The sequence below is a fragment of the Staurois parvus genome, unplaced genomic scaffold (assembly GCF_062004578.1).
Source record: "Staurois parvus isolate SC_StPar_1 unplaced genomic scaffold, SC_StPar_1.0 ptg001454l, whole genome shotgun sequence".
NCBI lineage: Eukaryota > Metazoa > Chordata > Amphibia > Anura > Ranidae > Staurois > Staurois parvus.
The window spans coordinates 397970-415447 of record NW_028319250.1 but is presented as its reverse complement, the minus strand read 5'-3'; the positions used below and the strand labels follow the sequence as shown (position 1 = coordinate 415447).

The following is a 17478-nucleotide window of genomic DNA, read 5'->3' as shown; positions in this document are numbered from 1 at the left end:
GTGGTCAGTAGGAACAAAGCCCATCTTACAGTGGTGGTCAAAATGCCACCTATACAGACTGCTAAAGAGATCATTGGCGTCATGTTGGATTTCAAGTGATGTTGGCTCTGGAACTGTAGAGATGCTATTAAATGTTGGGATCAATCAGCTACAGCTCAAAGAACCCCAAGAAAGCTGGTTGAGACTGGCTGGTAAAAAGTGTAAAATTCTGTCACCAGGGTGGGAATGGCCATGTACTCATAAGAACTGCTATTGTACTGGGAAATATACTATGGAGGAGGTTAATTGCTTTACAATATAGAAGGGGAGAGAAAAGCAGAGCTTTCTGAACGTAGTTGTTTTAGAAAATATCATTTATTAAAAAGTAACAGTAACGACTCACAAGGAAAGATTTGAGTAAGGCACATCTCTATTGGACCATGTCCCGCTGTGTGGTCTGGACCGGTGGTGGCAGTGTTTATCCCATGATAGGTCACGATAGGTGGACTGCAGACGCTGGGCTTCTATCACTGACAGCGGTGATGTCACCGGATCACAAGGCGGAGGAGCGGCTTGTGGGCGGCGCATGTTCAGAGCATGCTTTCTCCTTTCAAATGTCCTTTGGAGTCCCTTAGTATTGCCTGGACTCTGAGGGCCACAATCGTTTGTTGTGTTACATTGCATTACAATAACTGACCTATCAAGTTTTTTGTGGGCCTTTAAGGTCATTGAAGTCATGTTGGATTTCAAGTGATATTGGCTCTGGAACTGTAGAGATGCTATCAAATGTTGGGGTCAATCAGCTACAGCTCAAAGAACCCCAAGAAACCCTATGGTTCCACAGAAACCTGATTGAGATTGGTTGGTAAAAAGTGTAAAATTCTGTCGCCTAAATAAAACCTAGGCTCATAAATCTAATATGTTGCAGCTTACCAACGTGGTGGCTGAATTAGGCTCCATTTTTTTTTTCAGGGAAAGTATAATATCTGCAAGTACACAAAAAATACCCGTCCATCCTGCTAGAAATTAAGTGTCCTTTCCTGAACTGAAATCTCAAGCTTTCCCAGTTTTCTGTGAACTATCCCCTTATGCCTCCTAGCAATGGAGAAGAGTAGTTCAATTCAAGATAGCATCTAAGGGTGACAACGGCAAAGTTTTGTTGTGGGTTCAGATGCTTTAAAGTTGCCTTTCAGTTTGGGGGAAGAGTTAGGACAAGTTTTTACTGTTGTCTCTATTGGATGAAATTTCCCTCTTTACCAAACCCAACAGGAAAAACTAACTTGCACCCAAAGTAGAAGCTGCGGTGTAACCTATCTGTCAGGATTCCAAACCTGCAGAGGAGACCCATACCGGGTTCCACCCAAAGCAGAGGAATCTGGGTTAGCTTCAGTTCCTTTTACGTTTCCAATGGCGAAACCCCTTCAACCTTTTATCTCAACCAGCAGTGTGAGTAAAAATAATTTGCGGGGATGTGGAGGGAGTCTGCATTGTCAGAGGCACCTGTTCTCTGCAGCATTCCCAGGAGGCATTATCTGCTAACTTCTGCTGGGTAAACTCTTTCTGTGATGTGGCTGAGAAACCCGAGCTGACACAGATTACCTCAATGGCCATTGACGTGTAAGGAGGCCATTCTCAGGGTCTAATTTGGTGGCAGGATTAGATTGTAGCCCAAAGCTTTCCCATCATTCCTCCAATATAAAATTAGACAGAAAGGAGGGTGTCAGGCCACAGAATTGTTCCAAGCCATTACATGTGTGACCATTACGTAATCCTAAATCCCTTAGAACAACAATATACAATGTTGTGTCATGACCTGATAAATAGCACACGTTGCATGTCTGCAGTATTTTAGAGGGACCTTAAAGAGAGAGTCCTGGAGGTCATAGGAGGACCTGGAGGGGAGGGGGGAGCTGGTGAACTTTTACATTGACAGCCACAAGTGCAGCTACTGTATATACTGATATTTGTGAACATATAAAAAACGTAATTTACAATCATAGCCTGGTTTCCCTAGGACAGTCTGGATATTTTAGGGGGTTGCTAGATTGAGGGGGACTTGAATGCACTGTCCATTTTAGGTATGTCAGTAGGTCTACAGTAAAGTGTCCTACAGGCAAAAAGTGTCCTATTCCAGGGGTGCTCAGCCGTTAGAAGAGCGAGGGCCACTTTACGTGATTTGGTAACTGGTGGTGGGCCACTATGAAATGAAATGGTTTAGAATTTTGAATAGCATAATGAAGATTTTCCTCCTGGAGCAGCTGAATGCCAGCGGGAGGTAGAGAAGGAGAAGCTGGCTTACTGCAGTTGCAGGCGGAAAATGGAGAGGATCGGTTCCTGTATATGTTGTCCCTGTCCCCCCTCCTAAGTGTAAAACATGATGTGACAGGGAGGTGGCACGGGCCCTCAGAGCATGGGGTGGGGTCACCATTGCGACCCCTGATGCTACACCATTGGTTGAGGAAATGTGGTAAAAACATGTCTCAACTATGGGGGTTTTAACGCCCCAAACGTAAACAAGCATCTACTGTCCCGAGCTCCCCTATAAGGCTGCCTTCACACTGATGTGCTACAGTTTACCCGCACCACGGGTGCAGCTCAGTGCTCCTGCCACTTTCCTGCAAGTTAGCTGCTCTTTGCCATAGACTTCCATTATATCTTGCAGGTGTGGTGCACTTTGTGAAAGCTCACCAAACCCGCAGGATATAATAGAAGTGCGCCTCCCTGGTTTGAGGTCGAGGGCCACAGGTTGAGCACCCCTATCCTAAGGCGATATGCGGTACCGACCAGTATAATTGGCAAAATCTCTGAAACTGCAATCACGAAAAACAGAAGATTGGGTGATATCAGATGTGAAGGAATCCTGTGCTGAAATACAGGACTGCCACAGCTGAGCTTTTAGCAGATATGCTAGGTCTATCTATTTATCTAATGGCTTTTAAGTGATTTTTGACATACACTATATTGCCAAAAGTATTAGGATGGCCACCTTTACACACACATGAACTTTAATGGCATCCCAGTCTTAGTCCGTAGGGTTCAGTATTGAGTTGGCCCCGCCCTTTGCAGCTATAACAGCTTCAACTCTTCTGGGAAGGCCGTCCACAAGGTTTAGGAGGGTGAAAGGCAGGAGAGGAGCAGTGTATACAGTGACTGGCTGTCAGTATAGGTCAGTGCCTGTTTTTAAATGTAATTACCAGCTTTTTTTTTTTTTCTTCACTATAGCTCACAGAATTGGCTGTCACTTTCCCCCCAGCTAAAAGAAACAACGTTTCCTTTTCGTTTATTTCCCAAGCTAAAAGAAACAAAGTATCCTTTTAGTTTATTTCCCGAGATAAAAGAAACAACGTTTTCCTTTTTGTTTATTTTCCCAAGATAAAAGAAACAATGTTTCCTTTAGCTCCAGGGAAAGTGACAGCTTAATTCTTTGAGCTATAGTGAACAAAAAAAGCCAGCAATTGCATTTAAAAAGCAGCACCGACATATAGTGACAGCCAGTGAGGGAGCCTCACTATATACACTGCTCCTCTCCTGCCTCCTCCTTGCACACATTGCCCCCCACCCTACAAAGAAGACCTGTTACTCATATGTTATCACATAGGGGACGACTATTGGTCCTCTATGTGATAGAAATAAAATCATAAGTTAATAAAAATATACATGAAAGTAGAAAAAAAATAATTGGAGCCTCCCCACATACACAGACATTTCGGTTTTCAGCCACATGCATTGTGAATTTTCAGTTTCGGCACCAGAATTTTTCATTTCGGTGCACCATTATATAGGGGATGTTTTGAACCTGAACATCGCAACTCCTCTTTCTGACTGTGAAGTATTATCAGTTTCTTTTTTTTCCAGCTTCATCAAGTCAAGAGTGAAAGTTACATACTGGTTCCAAAGTGTGCAGCCAGCACTGCCACATAGAACTGCATTGTGTGTAATGGCTGTTGCACTGTACAACATGTACAGAGGCTGGATATACTCCAAGACAAACTTCATTTCCTATTAAAGGCCCTTCAACGAAGTGCATCCAAAAACCCAGGCTCTACCCAGGTAACCTGCAAACTACACTGTATATTATCCGTTTATAAGATTTCTTGACCTTACATGTAAACTGGAACCAAATGACATTTAGCTTGCTAAAGCACTGTGTATTGTAAACAATTAACATTTTACATTGAAGAGTGTTTACCTTTTTCCATCCTTTGTCAGTACTGCTGATCTCCTGCAGCCATTGTTGGTCTACATGCACTCCAGAAATGGCTTCAGGACATTTCTAAACAGGGTTTCTTGTTGGTGACAACAGTGGGCCATGAATATGTAATCTCTGCTTAATTGGCACTTTTAACCCCTTGCCCTCCAGAGGATTTACCCCCCCCCCTTCCTGACCAGGCCATTTTTTGCGATACGGCGCTACATTACTTTAACGGACAATTGTGCGGTCATGCAACTCAAATGTACCCAAATGAAATTTACAGCCTTTTTTTTCCCATGAATTGAGCTTCCTTTCAGTGGTATTTGATAGCCTATGCGGTTTTTTATTTTTTTGCGCTATATAGAAAAATCAATTATGAGAGAAAAAAAAAAAACAGTATTTTTGATTTTCTGCTATTAAACATGTCCAATAAAAAATGTAAAGAATCAAATTTCCTCAAATTTAGGCCGAAATGTATTCTGCGACATGTCTTTGCTCGAAAAAAAAAAATAATTCAAATACGTGTAAATTAATTGGTTTAAGTGAAAGTTATAGCATTTTAAAATGGCGGTATATATACTGGAATTTAACTTTTTTTTTTTCTTTTACTAGTAATGGCGGCGATCAGCGACTTATAGCGGGACTGTGGTGGGCATTTGGACACTGGGGGGAACGGACTTGGTGTCACTGACATCCCCCAATGACACCAATACAGTGATCAGTGCTAATAAAAAGCACGACGCTGTACTAATGGCACTGGACAGGAAGGGGTTAACATGAGGAAAGATCAAAGGGTTAACTTGTGCGTTTTACTATGAGGCTGTGTGTGTGCTTTCCACTGTAAGTACACTGCTTTGTCCTAGAGCGGACAGGGGAAAGCACTGGCAGGCAGATTATAGAGGCGAGAGAGCACTGGCAGGCAGATTATAGAGGCGAGAGAGCACTGGCAGGCAGAGTACAGAGAGAGAGAGGCGAGAGAGCACTGGCAGGCAGAGTAGAGAGAGAGAGAGAGAGAGAGAGAGAGAGGCGAGAGAGCGAGAGAGCACTGGCAGGCAGAGTACAGAGACGAGAGAGCACGGGCAGGCAGAGAGGCGAGAGAGCACGGGCAGGCAGATTATAGAGGCGAGAGAGCACTGGCAGGCAGAGTACAGAGAGAGAGAGGCGAGAGAGCACTGGCAGGCAGAGTAGAGAGAGAGAGAGAGAGAGGCGAGAGAGCGAGAGAGCACTGGCAGGCAGAGTACAGAGACGAGAGAGCACGGGCAGGCAGAGAGGCGAGAGAGCACGGGCAGGCAGAGCGCAGAGAGGCGAGAGAGCACGGGCAGGCAGAGCGCAGAGAGGCGAGAGAGCACGGGCAGGCAGAGCGCAGAGAGGCGAGAGAGCACGGGCAGGCAGAGCGCAGAGAGGCGAGAGAGCACGGGCAGGCAGAGCGCAGAGAGGCGAGAGAGCACGGGCAGGCAGAGCGCAGAGAGGCGAGAGAGCACGGGCAGGCAGAGTGGCGAGAGAGCACGGGCAGGCAGAGCGGCGAGAGAGCACGGGCAGGCAGAGCGGCGAGAGAGCACGGGCAGGCAGAGAGGCGAGAGAGCACGGGCAGGCAGAGCGCAGAGAGGCGAGAGAGCACGGGCAGGCAGAGCGGCGAGAGAGCACGGGCAGGCAGAGAGGCGAGAGAGCACGGGCAGGCAGAGCGCAGAGAGGCGAGAGAGCACGGGCAGGCAGAGCGGCGAGAGAGCACGGGCAGGCAGAGAGGCGAGAGCACGGGCAGGCAGAGAGGCGAGAGCACGGGCAGGCAGAGAGGCGAGAGCACGGGCAGGCAGAGAGGCGAGAGCACGGGCAGGCAGAGCGCAGAGAGGCGAGAGAGCACGGGCAGGCAGAGCGCAGAGAGGCGAGAGAGCACGGGCAGGCAGAGCGCAGAGAGGCGAGAGAGCACGGGCAGGCAGAGCGGCGAGAGAGCACGGGCAGGCAGAGCGGCGAGAGAGCACGGGCAGGCAGAGCGCAGAGAGGCGAGAGAGCACGGGCAGGCAGAGCGCAGAGAGGCGAGAGAGCACGGGCAGGCAGAGCGGCGAGAGAGCACGGGCAGGCAGAGCACAGAGAGGCGAGAGAGCACGGGCAGGCAGAGCACAGAGAGGCGAGAGAGCACGGGCAGGCAGAGCGTAGAGTACAGTGACAGCATCTAGACACTGTCACTTTTCCCTGACTGGGGAACCATTTGCTCCTCTCGTCAGCAATTGAACACTACATTTCACAATTAATCTCAGGCAATTCTAAATGTAAACTATCCCCCCCCCCCCCCCCCGATCCCAGAGCAAAGACAGATCCAACACTGGAATCACTTCTTGTACGGCATGTTTTATTTGGCTTACAGAAAACTAGTGTGTTCCAGCACATCCCAATACACGCTGTCTGGAAGAGACCACTGCAACAGGGAAACATCTAGATTTTGTGGAAGTCATTCTGCAATCACAATCCAGAATCTAATTCCTCTATTTATAAACACACAGATGCTTTATCCAACATGGCCCACATTGATGTAACACTGCAAGAACACAAGTATTTTCCCAGGAAGCCACTTCAAAAATAGCGGCTGGACATGGCGTTTTAAAAATGGATCCGTTTTGTCCCCTCCCAGCTCTATTTCAGACATCATGGGCTGGAAATGACCGGTACTGTACAGCGATCCACCGCCGTATGCTAAAAGGGGACCCCGCTGCATGCATCTTCATGAGCAGTTCAGTGACAGTACGTGGCCTGCAATTGTGGGGACAGGATGGACATTGAGAGCACAGGTAATGTACAGTATGACACAGGACAATCCAGAATTCAGTCAGAGGCTTAGTGGGGTCACTTTAATGTATGCCCATAGCCCCAAACACACCGGATCATTCACCATCTGTGCCATGGGAATTTCAGCACTTTTCAAATTCTATTTTTTTCTTGCAATTGTAATTAAACGTTTCAATTATAGATGGAATAGGGAAATGGTCTGTCCTGTGGTGGAGATTTCTTACCCATGGACAACCTATACAAAGATGCCATCACAGTGGTCACCGGGACAAATACTGTAGAGAAGGTGAATCTCCCCAGCAGAACGCAGATGGGAATACAAACCTGACAGGGGTTCTCATTGACACTCTCTGCAATAGGAAAAACGTTTTTTATCCACCAATATGCTATAAAGAGACCCTGTCACCAGAAAGAATACCAGTTTTTATGTTTTTGCATTAGCACAATATTCTTTATCTGCTTGCCTGCCGCCCTATAGCAGACATACTGATACAGGGCGGCAGAGGCATCCCTAGGGTTGGTGTCACCCCTCCAGAGAGGAAGGAGTGGTGCCGATGTAGTGGTAAAATGAGTATCCCTTGAAGATATGCATCCCTTGAAGCAACTGTGCATGTACCGGTTTCAGGCCGACGAAGCCGATCTCCGACTTTAGCACAGAGCCGGCGATCGGTACATGCGCAGTTGCTTCAGGGGATACTCATTTTACCACTACACCAGGGTGGGGGCAGCTGTCACTGTGCCCTGGTGTAGTGGTAAAATGAGTATCCTCTGAAGCAACCGCGCATGTACCAATCACCGGCTCTGTGCTAAAGTCACCCCCTGTGATGGTGTCACCCGGTGCGGCCCGCACCCCCTTAGGGACGCCACTGCAGGGCAGCATAGGTGCGCAAAATCACATATACGTGATTTTTGTATTTCCGGGTAGGCGGTGAGCACGCACCCTACCTGCACCACCATTGGTGACTTGAGCTGTCGATACCTGGCCAATGATTCCCCGCCAGCACCCAGTGATCGCCGAGAAACAGTGACAGAGGAGAGGCCTGTATGTAAACAATACAGATCTCTCCCTTATACGATCCAGCACATTCTGCATAGAAGAGCAATACAAAGCAAGGCGCTGGCACTGTAAAACGTGCACACCAAAAAAAAAAAAAAAAAAAAAGCACACAGTTAACCCTTTGATCGCCCCAGATGTTAACCCCTTCCTGCCCAGTGTCATTAATACAGTGATCAATACACTGACACTGTACTAGTGTCACTGAGGATGTCAGTGACAGTTAGTTCCCCCCAGTATCAGAATGCCAGCTGCAGTCCCACTAGAAGTCGCTGATTGCTGCCATTACTCGTATAAAATAATAAATTCCAGTATATATACCACCATACACTTTCATGCAAACCAATTCATTTACACATACTGGGATTTTATTTTTTTTTTAGCAAAGACATGCAGCAGAATCTATTCTGGCCTAAATTTGACAAAATTAGATTTTTTTATTTTTTTTACTGGACATATCTAATAGGAAAAAGTCAAAAATATTGTTTTTTTTTTTCTAAAAAAGTCAGTTTTTTTTTTAAAGCACAAATAAACACTGCACAGGTGATCAAATACCACTGAAAGAAATCACGATTTGTGCGGAAAAAAGGACATAAATTTAATTTGGGTGCAGCGTTGCATGACCGCGCAATTGTCAGTTAAAGTAATGTAGTGCCATATCGGAAAAAATGGCCTGGTCAGGAAGGGGGGTAAGTCCTGTAGAGGGCAAGGGGTTAAGACAGGGGTATCAAACTGCAGCCCTCCAACTGTTGCAAAACTACAAATCCCATGAGGAATTGCAAGGCTGACAGTTACACGCATGACTCCCAAAGGTAAAGGCATAATGGGACTTGCAGTTCCTCAACAGCTGTAGGCCCACTCGTCTGACATTGGTGCTTTAAGATATTAACTACAAAGAAATCTGGTACGGGGAAGTAAGATGGCTGACAGGGGCTCCAGAACACTACCTCAGGGCCGAGCTGCTGTCAGTATTGAATTCTTCTCATTTTCCCCCTCCAGGCTGTAAATGAAATCATTACACAAAGGGTGACACAACAGTCATATTACCACACATAAAGCTTTCTGGTTACAGGGTCTTTCCCCATTTAGGATGGAGTGTTGAAGGATTGGAATCCCTGTCAAGTTTTTATTGCTGTGTCTACAGGGGGGAAATGTACCCCTTTATTTGTCCTTGTCACTGAGACTTGAAGGAGAATTCAAAAATGAGACAGCTGTCACCAGAACAGGATTAGAGAGGAAATTTTCCAATGGGGACAGGTTTCTTTCCTCTTACTTCCTGTTGTGTCTCCAGGACAGGAAGTAAAGAGGAATCCTCTGCAAAGGGACACAGACAGCCTTGACAAGGATTCAAACCTTGCAAAAAAAAAAAAAAAACTAAAAAAAAAAAAAAAAAAACTGGGGCCTTAGATAAACTTCAAAAAAGATACTCTAATAATTCTTTGAATGCAGAAATCTTTATAAGCAGAAAACCAACCACAAAAATCAAAAAATACTTCAGTGCTTTGCACAAACCCAATTGTACTTAACCAGAACAGTAAACAATGAGCCCCAAACTTATAAATGACATGAACGGAGAGGATAAAAATCTGTTCTCTCCCCATCCTACCACAGGGGATAAAAAGGTACAGGTAGGTGGCCGCTGCCCTACCCTACCCTGTACACACACTATCCTTTTCACTATAATAGTACAATGTGCAGAAGTACTATCCATGCCTTGCAATGGTTTCATCTATATGTAGATCGGATGCAATATTCAGAGCTGTTTATTACCCTCAATAAACAATACTTCAAAGCAAACACACAGTATTCATTCTGGTGACAGGATTAGTAATCTATCACAGAGCGGGGTAAAATAACATTTTTGAAATCTGTGCCGTCAATGTTCGAGTTCTCGGCTGAATCAGCAGCGTTTGTTTAAACCGAACACTGCTTCATAGAGCTGCATGGAGTCAGATCTCGACACAGCCGTGCGAATTTAAAGTTGAACTCCAAACAGATGAAATACAGTAAATGTACAGGAGCTGAATGGATTCATCTTTCTGTCCATCCAGTCCTGGGAGATTTGTTTCTGCTGTAGTTAAAGCGGAGTTCCACTCACCCTGTCAAAAAATAAAAGTCAGCAGCTACAAAAACGTTAGCTGCCGACTTTTAAAAAAACAGCCACTTACCTGTCCCTTGGTCCCGTGGTGCCCCCCCCCCCCCCGCAGCCCGTTTCACTGGCCATCCTGTGTCCCAGGAGGCCGGCATCTTCAGTGTGGACACCCGGCTGCGACAGCTTGCGGCTTCACAGCCGGGTACCCACTGCGCAAGTAGCGCTGCGCTTCATGAATGGTCCTGTAGTCTTCAGGGACCTGTCACGTGCCCCAAAAGACTACAGGGAGGGAGGACACCTTCCACTTCCAATCGCCTAGGCGATCGGACCAGAAGTGGGAGCGGGTACTTGTCAAAATTTGGGTACCCGCCCCCCAAAGTTCGAGACCGTCCAAACGCCTAGGCGATCGGACCAGAAGTGGGAGCGGGTACCTGTCAAAAATCAGGTACCCGCCCCCCAAAGTTCGAGACCTTCCACTTCCAATCGCCTAGGCGATCGGACCAGAAGTGGGAGCGGGTACTTGTCAAAATTTGGGTACCCGCCCCTCAAAGTTCGAGACCTTCCACTTCCAATCGCCTAGACGATCGGAACAGAAGTGGGAGTGGGTACCTGTAAAAATTCAGGTACCCGCCCCCCAAAGTTCGAGACCTTCCAATCGCCTAGGCGATCGGACCAGAAGTGGGAGCGGGTACCTGTCAAAATTTGGGTACCCGCCCCCCAAAGTTCGAGACCTTCCAATCGCTTAGGCGATCGGAACAGAAGTGGGAGCGGGTACCTGTCAAATTCAGGTACCCTCCCCCCAAATCCCTAATGGGGAGCAGTTCTTAAAGCGGAACTTCCCCTTTTGGGTGGAGCTCCGCTTTAAGTAACACTGACAGGTCTCGTTCCTCCCCCAGCCTGGGATTGGACAGTGAAGGAGATGCGGTAGACTGATCATTCCATCTCTCTGTTCTCCATCAGTACATCTCTTGTGAGAAAATGAGCACTGCAGGACAACGGATTGGCTCCTTGTACAGCTTCCCTCCTCCTGTCTGAGCTCTGCTGTACAGGGACTGAAGGAGGCAGATACCAAGCCAATACTCGACATACTTGTTTGAATTAAACATTTATAAGATTGTATTAACATTAATTTGTGTCTGGAGGTCAGCTTTAATCATTACATTGTTCTGGATACTGAAGGTAGCAGAGACAAGTTAACGTGTTACTTCAGCTGTAGATATGGGGCGACTACCTTCTACCTAGGAGTCCTGTGCATCAACTGCTCTTTGCAGGAGAAATCAGAAAAGCTGCTGCAAGTGGCCCTGCAACCCCATCATCTGCTATTCTCCCCAATTACAGTGCAGCTAAACATCTGCGTTTATGCAGCGCTCCAGTGTCACCTTGTACCCACAGGTCAGCTTGGATAAGAACAGTGGGGACAGCAAGCTTTTACAAAGAATTTCCAAAGATTTAGCAGCTTTGTTGAAGAATTCAAAGCAACCTTCAGCTTTCGTTTCAGTGTTAGGGCTCCATGTACACTGCAGCTGATAAACTGACGTTCTGGAGCTTTTCTGCGTTTTTATTTTCAGCAGCCCCTGAACTCTCCGTAATGTTTTCCTATGTGTCCATGTACACACAGTCGTTTACAGGCAGTTCAGTTGACAGTCGTTTTTTTGAACGCACCAAACTTGCGTTCAGGAGTAGATTTTATCAGCGTTCCAAACGCTTGTAAACACAGCTAACCGCGTTTACAAGCATTAGCATTTAGAAGCGGTTTTTTTTAATCTTCCATATCCAGATGCTGTCCAGAGCCTTTTTTCATCATCAGAAATGCATGCAGTGTTTTCCATGTATTCAAATGGACCCGGTACACCAGCGCAGTCAGTTCCAGGTTTCGTGTGAAAGAAAAAATGGTAGAACGTGCCGCATTATGCTCATGATGAGATCCATAGTGAATACAACCAGAAAAGACAGGTCATCTCAACACATACTGCTCTCTCTGCTTCTGCTCTCTATTTCTTTCAAAATGTCTGAAATAGTGAATTATTTACTATTTTTCAGTGCATTCTGGGCATTTTGGAAGGTCTCCTGAGGTAATCTTAAAAAAATGCTTCTAAATGCAAACACTTTTTAGCCTACGGTTTCCATCATTCAGAAGAGTTTTCCAAACACCCCCTATACATGGAGCCTTAAATACGTATCTTAATGGGGGGGATGCGAACCTGAAGTTTGATTGATGCCTGCTAGCAGCTTCTCTACCCCTTTCCTGCCACCAGTGTAAGGCTTACTTCTGTGGCAGCTGCCAGGAAAGGGTGTGTATGTTGCAAGCGGACTTTTGGCTTTCTTCTGAAAGTGATTCAGGTGGCTGTAAAGACACTTAATCACTTCTACAGCCATCAGAATTGAAATCCGCCCTATATACCAGGCTCAGCTGTCTGTAGGGTCCAAGACTGGCAGCGCAGGATTTGTTAGGGCAGAAGGAGCTTAATAAACATCAGTTCACTAATCCTCCCTCTGCTGAAGGAACCAGCAAGCAAAGTGTACATCACTTCCTGGTTCAGAGCTGTCCAGATAAGCAGCTAATGGAGCATAATCTATTCTTTATTAGCTGCACAGGAGTTCAGGAGGAAACCCAGCCCTTGATACCTGGACACTAAAAATGTGGGATGTTTGTTCCCCATATGATAGGGAAGGGGTGTTTAAAAATTAACATACAAAAAAACCCCTGCTCCCCAATATACATCCATAAATGCATGCCAGAGTAAGAGCAATAATTATAGGGACAATATTCAGTTAACTATAATATCATGGCCTGTAAGAGCTTTTAAAGAAGCTCCCACTGATAATTCTTAGTACCAAAATTTGCCAACATTGCATGGGAAATGAAACGACGCAACAGCCTCAACTTTTATATTTTACGTAGAAATGGTTAATATATTGAAGAGTTGCTTTAAAAAACCTAACAAAGCTGCCTGAAGCTTGCTGTACTGAATGCTCTTCCACAGATTGAGATCTGCATATCCAGGTTCATGGTTGCCGATACTTTCAAAAGGAATGGGGGGAGGGGTTGTTGGCATCCCCCAGTTTTCTTAATTTCTGGTAGTGTCAAAGCTCTCTGGCTACCTACCATGGAGTTTGGTAAACAAAGGAAACACTCTAAGCCGTTTTTTTAAATCAACAGTCGGAACCCCTTTAAGCAACAGGAAAAAAAAGAAAACAAAGAACACTGGTAGCCTTTTTTTTTTAAAGCCAGACACCCTTGAAATTTCTAGACAAACTGTGCAGAATGCAGATGACAGATTTGATAATTAACACCAAATGACTGAAAGGCCCATAGATTTCACTTGGCAACATGCGGTTCATGGTCACCTCCCTGGTGATACTGAATGCTCAGGTGTACATCATTTCTGCCATGTGGGACATTTTCTTTGGAATATACAAGTAGTATTCCATGTACCCAGCCAGATCTTCAATGGTGACATCATCGACCGAGGCTCGGGCCTGCTCTGAGCAGGAGCGAGGGGAGCCGGAGGCATTGGAGCCACCAACATGAGTTCTGTTTTGTAAAGGCTGAGAGCAGTCCTCCTTCACGGTCTTCTCGCACTCTGTTAGCATGTCTCGCAAGCCCGAGAAGGAATACACTTCCATGTTTTGCCAGTTGTCACACTGGCAATCCCTACCGTTGCAAGTACATTTTGTAGCAGTGCCGAGCTTCGACACAGAGTGGAAATCTGAAAGGAAGCCGGCCTTGGAACTTGTCCCAGGATCCAGGGAAATGGGTAGCTGGGAGGAAGTCTCTGATGAAGACTGATCAGAAGGCTCAAGGCCAAATTTCCTGTAGCCATTTGCATTAAGAGTAGTGCTTGGTGGATCACTGGTGGCTGAGCGACCAATGGCAGAGCCTCCATCTGAAGCATCACAGAGGGTCTTGTGCTTTAGCTGAGTGCTGCAAGGTGTCTTTGAGCTGCAGTGTGTAAACTTTGGGGGGTGGAGGACTGGGGATTTAGAGCGTCGTCTGCGAGGTGTTCTGGTTGCGCCTCGTATAGTCTTTCTTGTTGATCTGAAGTGGACAAAAAGCTACATTTAATAAAGGATTGACTCAAACAAGAACACATTAATAATCAGTTATAAAAGGGCAGCAAAGACCAACTAGCATGGAATTCAGTATCTTCCAGTCCAATCTTGGAACAAGGGAGTATGTACAGTACTCCCACTGACAACAGAGAAAGCTCACAAAAGTCATATGCCAGCTGAACATTTTACAGACATTGGCTGCATTGTTCTTGGACTTTGTCCAGCCCAAATGTGAAGTCGAATCTTACAGAACAGTGAGATCCTCGCCTACTGGCTGCAGTTTAGGCCCGAAGATAGAATCAAAGTAATATAACACTCCAACAGACTACATTGAATGTTAGGGTAGATTTTAATTTGATGGGTTATTACATATTAAAGGATAGTTTCACCTTTCTCTCAACATCCACCGCCTCACCCCCCAATCTACTACAGTGGGCAGGGGACTTTCTCCCTGCTCCTGCTGTCACAATTTAAAAGTAGCGGGCTCCTCCCAGAATTCTGGGTCCCTCAGACACAGCGCATCACCGATCCACGGAAAGAGCCGAAGATGTCGGCTCGGTCATGTGATCAGCTGTGTCCAATCATAGCTGATCACATGAAAACAGGGAAATGCCGGTTATCGGCATTTCTCTCCTCACAAGCTGTCACGCTGACAGCTCAAGAGGAGAGCCGGTAATCGGCATTCCGCGGAGGGGACATGTACACTGATCATCAGAGCACTGTGATGAGTGTAGCCCCAGCAGTGCCACCTGTCAGTGTCCATCAGTGCCAGTGCCACATATCAGTGCCCACCAGTGCCTACCAGTGCACTTCAATGCCACATATCAGTGCCCATCTGAGCTGCCTTTCAGTGTCACCCATCAGTGTGACCTATCAATGCCAATCAGTGCTGCCAGTCAGTGCCGCCTATCAGTGCGCGTCAGTGCTGCCTATCAGTGCCCGTCAATGCCGCCTATCAGTGATGCCTGTCAATGCCCATCAGTGCCACCTATCAGTGTCCATCAGTGCAGCCTATCAGTGCCCATCACTGCAGCCTCATTAGCGCACATCAGTGAAGGAGAAAAATCACTAATTTACAAAATTTTATAACAAAAACTAAGAAAAAGTTTAAGAAAAAGTAAAAACCCAGAGGTGATTGAATACCATCAAAATTAAGCTCTGTCACAAAAAAATGATAAAAATTTAATATGGGTACCGTGTTGCATGACCGCGCAATTGTCATTCAAAGTGTGACAGAACTGAAAGCTGGAAATTGGCCTGGGCAGGAAGGGGGTATAAGTGCCCGGTAGGCAAGGGGTTACGTTTATGTGTAAAAATGCACGTTGTCATGATTTGAATGCAGCAGATCACAAACAAAACCACTGCAGTGACCATGGAACATTGTCACAAAGGTAGTAATAAGCATCTGCAATTATTTTGCTTCCATGTATCTCTACGGAAAGGTTTCCTTGAAGTAATCTGCCGCCTGCTCCATGAAATGCTTCCAGGCTAGTAAACAATCTGCGTTCTACTACTTCAGTTTAGGATTAGATCAATCTACAGCTATTCCAACAATGCACAAGCTCCCCAGCATGCGGACATGTTTGTTTTGGCCAACCTTAGCTTGTAGGCTTTCTCTTATCACTGCGACATGAGTCACTGAATTATCAGCTACACTGCTCTCCAAAATAATAGAAGAAATGGACATACCAGAAACACTTCATTACCGCAGACACTTAACAAAAACATTTCTATTGTTTCAAGACAACCAATCAGGTTAGGGGAAGGAGGACAAAAGAAACAAAAAAAAGGTACTCCCCACTCCCTGCTGTACCCCTCCATAATTTAGTGGGTGAATGTCTGGCTTCCTTCACATCAGCTCACCATAAACCTGACCAGCCATACCATCCAAAAGTGATATTTTATTTACCGCTTAATTTGATATGTCCATCCCCTTGTTTGTAAGGCTCAGTTTCACATTGAAAGCAGGGGTGTTTTTAACGATCCTCAAACAACTATGAAAATGAAACACATGGCAGCACACAGTGTTGTTCACACTGAAGTGTTAGCGTCGCATCAAAACTGACACCTCATGTCCAGTCAGGAGTTGAAGCCTTTCAACGCCTCCCATTCAAGTCTATAGTGACGCTCCTCAAACGCCTCAACTCCACAAACGTTCATTATAGGCGTTTGTGGTGCAATTTTAATAATTGTAAAAACGCCTCAAAACCCTGCATAGGACATTTGGGGAGCGTTTTTAACACTTATAAAACGCCTGTCTAACGCTATAGCGGTGTTTGAGAAGAAGTCAAGTGTGAACAAGCCACGATAGGTCTTGGATGCTCTAAGAGTGAGCTTTCTCTGCCATAAATCCCGGCTCTACTCCTGTCTACCTGGGAGTTTTGGGAGGTCCTGCGCACCTTTGGCCTCATGCACACTGGACTTTTTTCAGCTGCTCCTAGGAGCATCTGGCATTTTTCCTGCCTCTAAACTCTGTTCCATGTTATAGAGAGAAAAACAGGTGGCGCACACACCTAGTGCATTATCCAAGGTTTATTGTAGGAATTAAATCATAAAAACATACTCACAGACGAAGCATGTATCTAAAAAGCATAGAAAAATGACAATGGCCACAACGGCAGGCAAGGTGTTCTCACTCTCAGTGCGGTCAAATGGCTGACGCGTTTCGGGGACGAATCCCTTTCCTCAGAGCTGATGACCAACCTCTGATGCTGATGCACGATGAATGGAAAGTAAAGTGAGAGCCCTGCTGTTGATGCCTGAGTGGGATGGTGAGGGAGTGTGCTTTTATACCTGTGGGGAAATGGCTGCTGGAATGCAAACCACAAGACAGTGAGAACACCTTGCCTGCCGTTGTGGCCATTGTCATTTTTCTATGCTTTTTAGATACATGCTTCGTCTGTGAGTATGTTTTTATGATTTAATTCCTACAATAAACCTTGGATAATGCACTAGGTGTGTGCGCCACCTGTTTTTCTCTCTATCCAGTGGCTGATTTCCCCGTCTGAGGAGGGCTGCACCCCTGGAACATTTCCTTTTGGTTGTCGCTGTCCTGGTACCCTTGGCTTCCCTTTTGGCTGTGCATATCTTGAGGCGCTGGAGAGTACATACGCTATCCGGTTCTGTTCCATGTTAGCCTATGTACCCATGCATACAAAGGCTTTTAGAGGAGATTAAAGACCGAAAATAACCCACAGCCAGTGCATCCAGCAGCGTTTTGCCAGAAAAAATGCTTGCCGCATCTAAATGCGCATTGACGTGTTTAGTGTGAGTTAATTCATTTCAATGGCCAGAATAAATAATTATTCTGGCCAATAAAGTAAATTAAAG

The 17478-nt window shown here is 46.0% G+C and overlaps 1 protein-coding gene across 2 annotated transcripts in view; it reads right to left on the bottom strand.

Annotated features, from left to right (window-relative positions):
• Positions 1 to 6494: 6494 nt before the first annotated feature.
• OSER1 (oxidative stress responsive serine rich 1) overlaps positions 6495 to 17478 on the bottom strand; it is a 35926-nt gene continuing 24942 nt past the window's right edge. For both annotated transcript variants that reach the window (XM_089662295.1, XM_089662296.1), the window contains one exon: positions 6495 to 14134. In XM_089662295.1, coding sequence (XP_089518421.1) covers positions 13465 to 14134 — 670 coding nt within the window. In that variant the 3' untranslated portion in view covers positions 6495 to 13464. The remainder of the gene's footprint in view (positions 14135 to 17478) is intronic.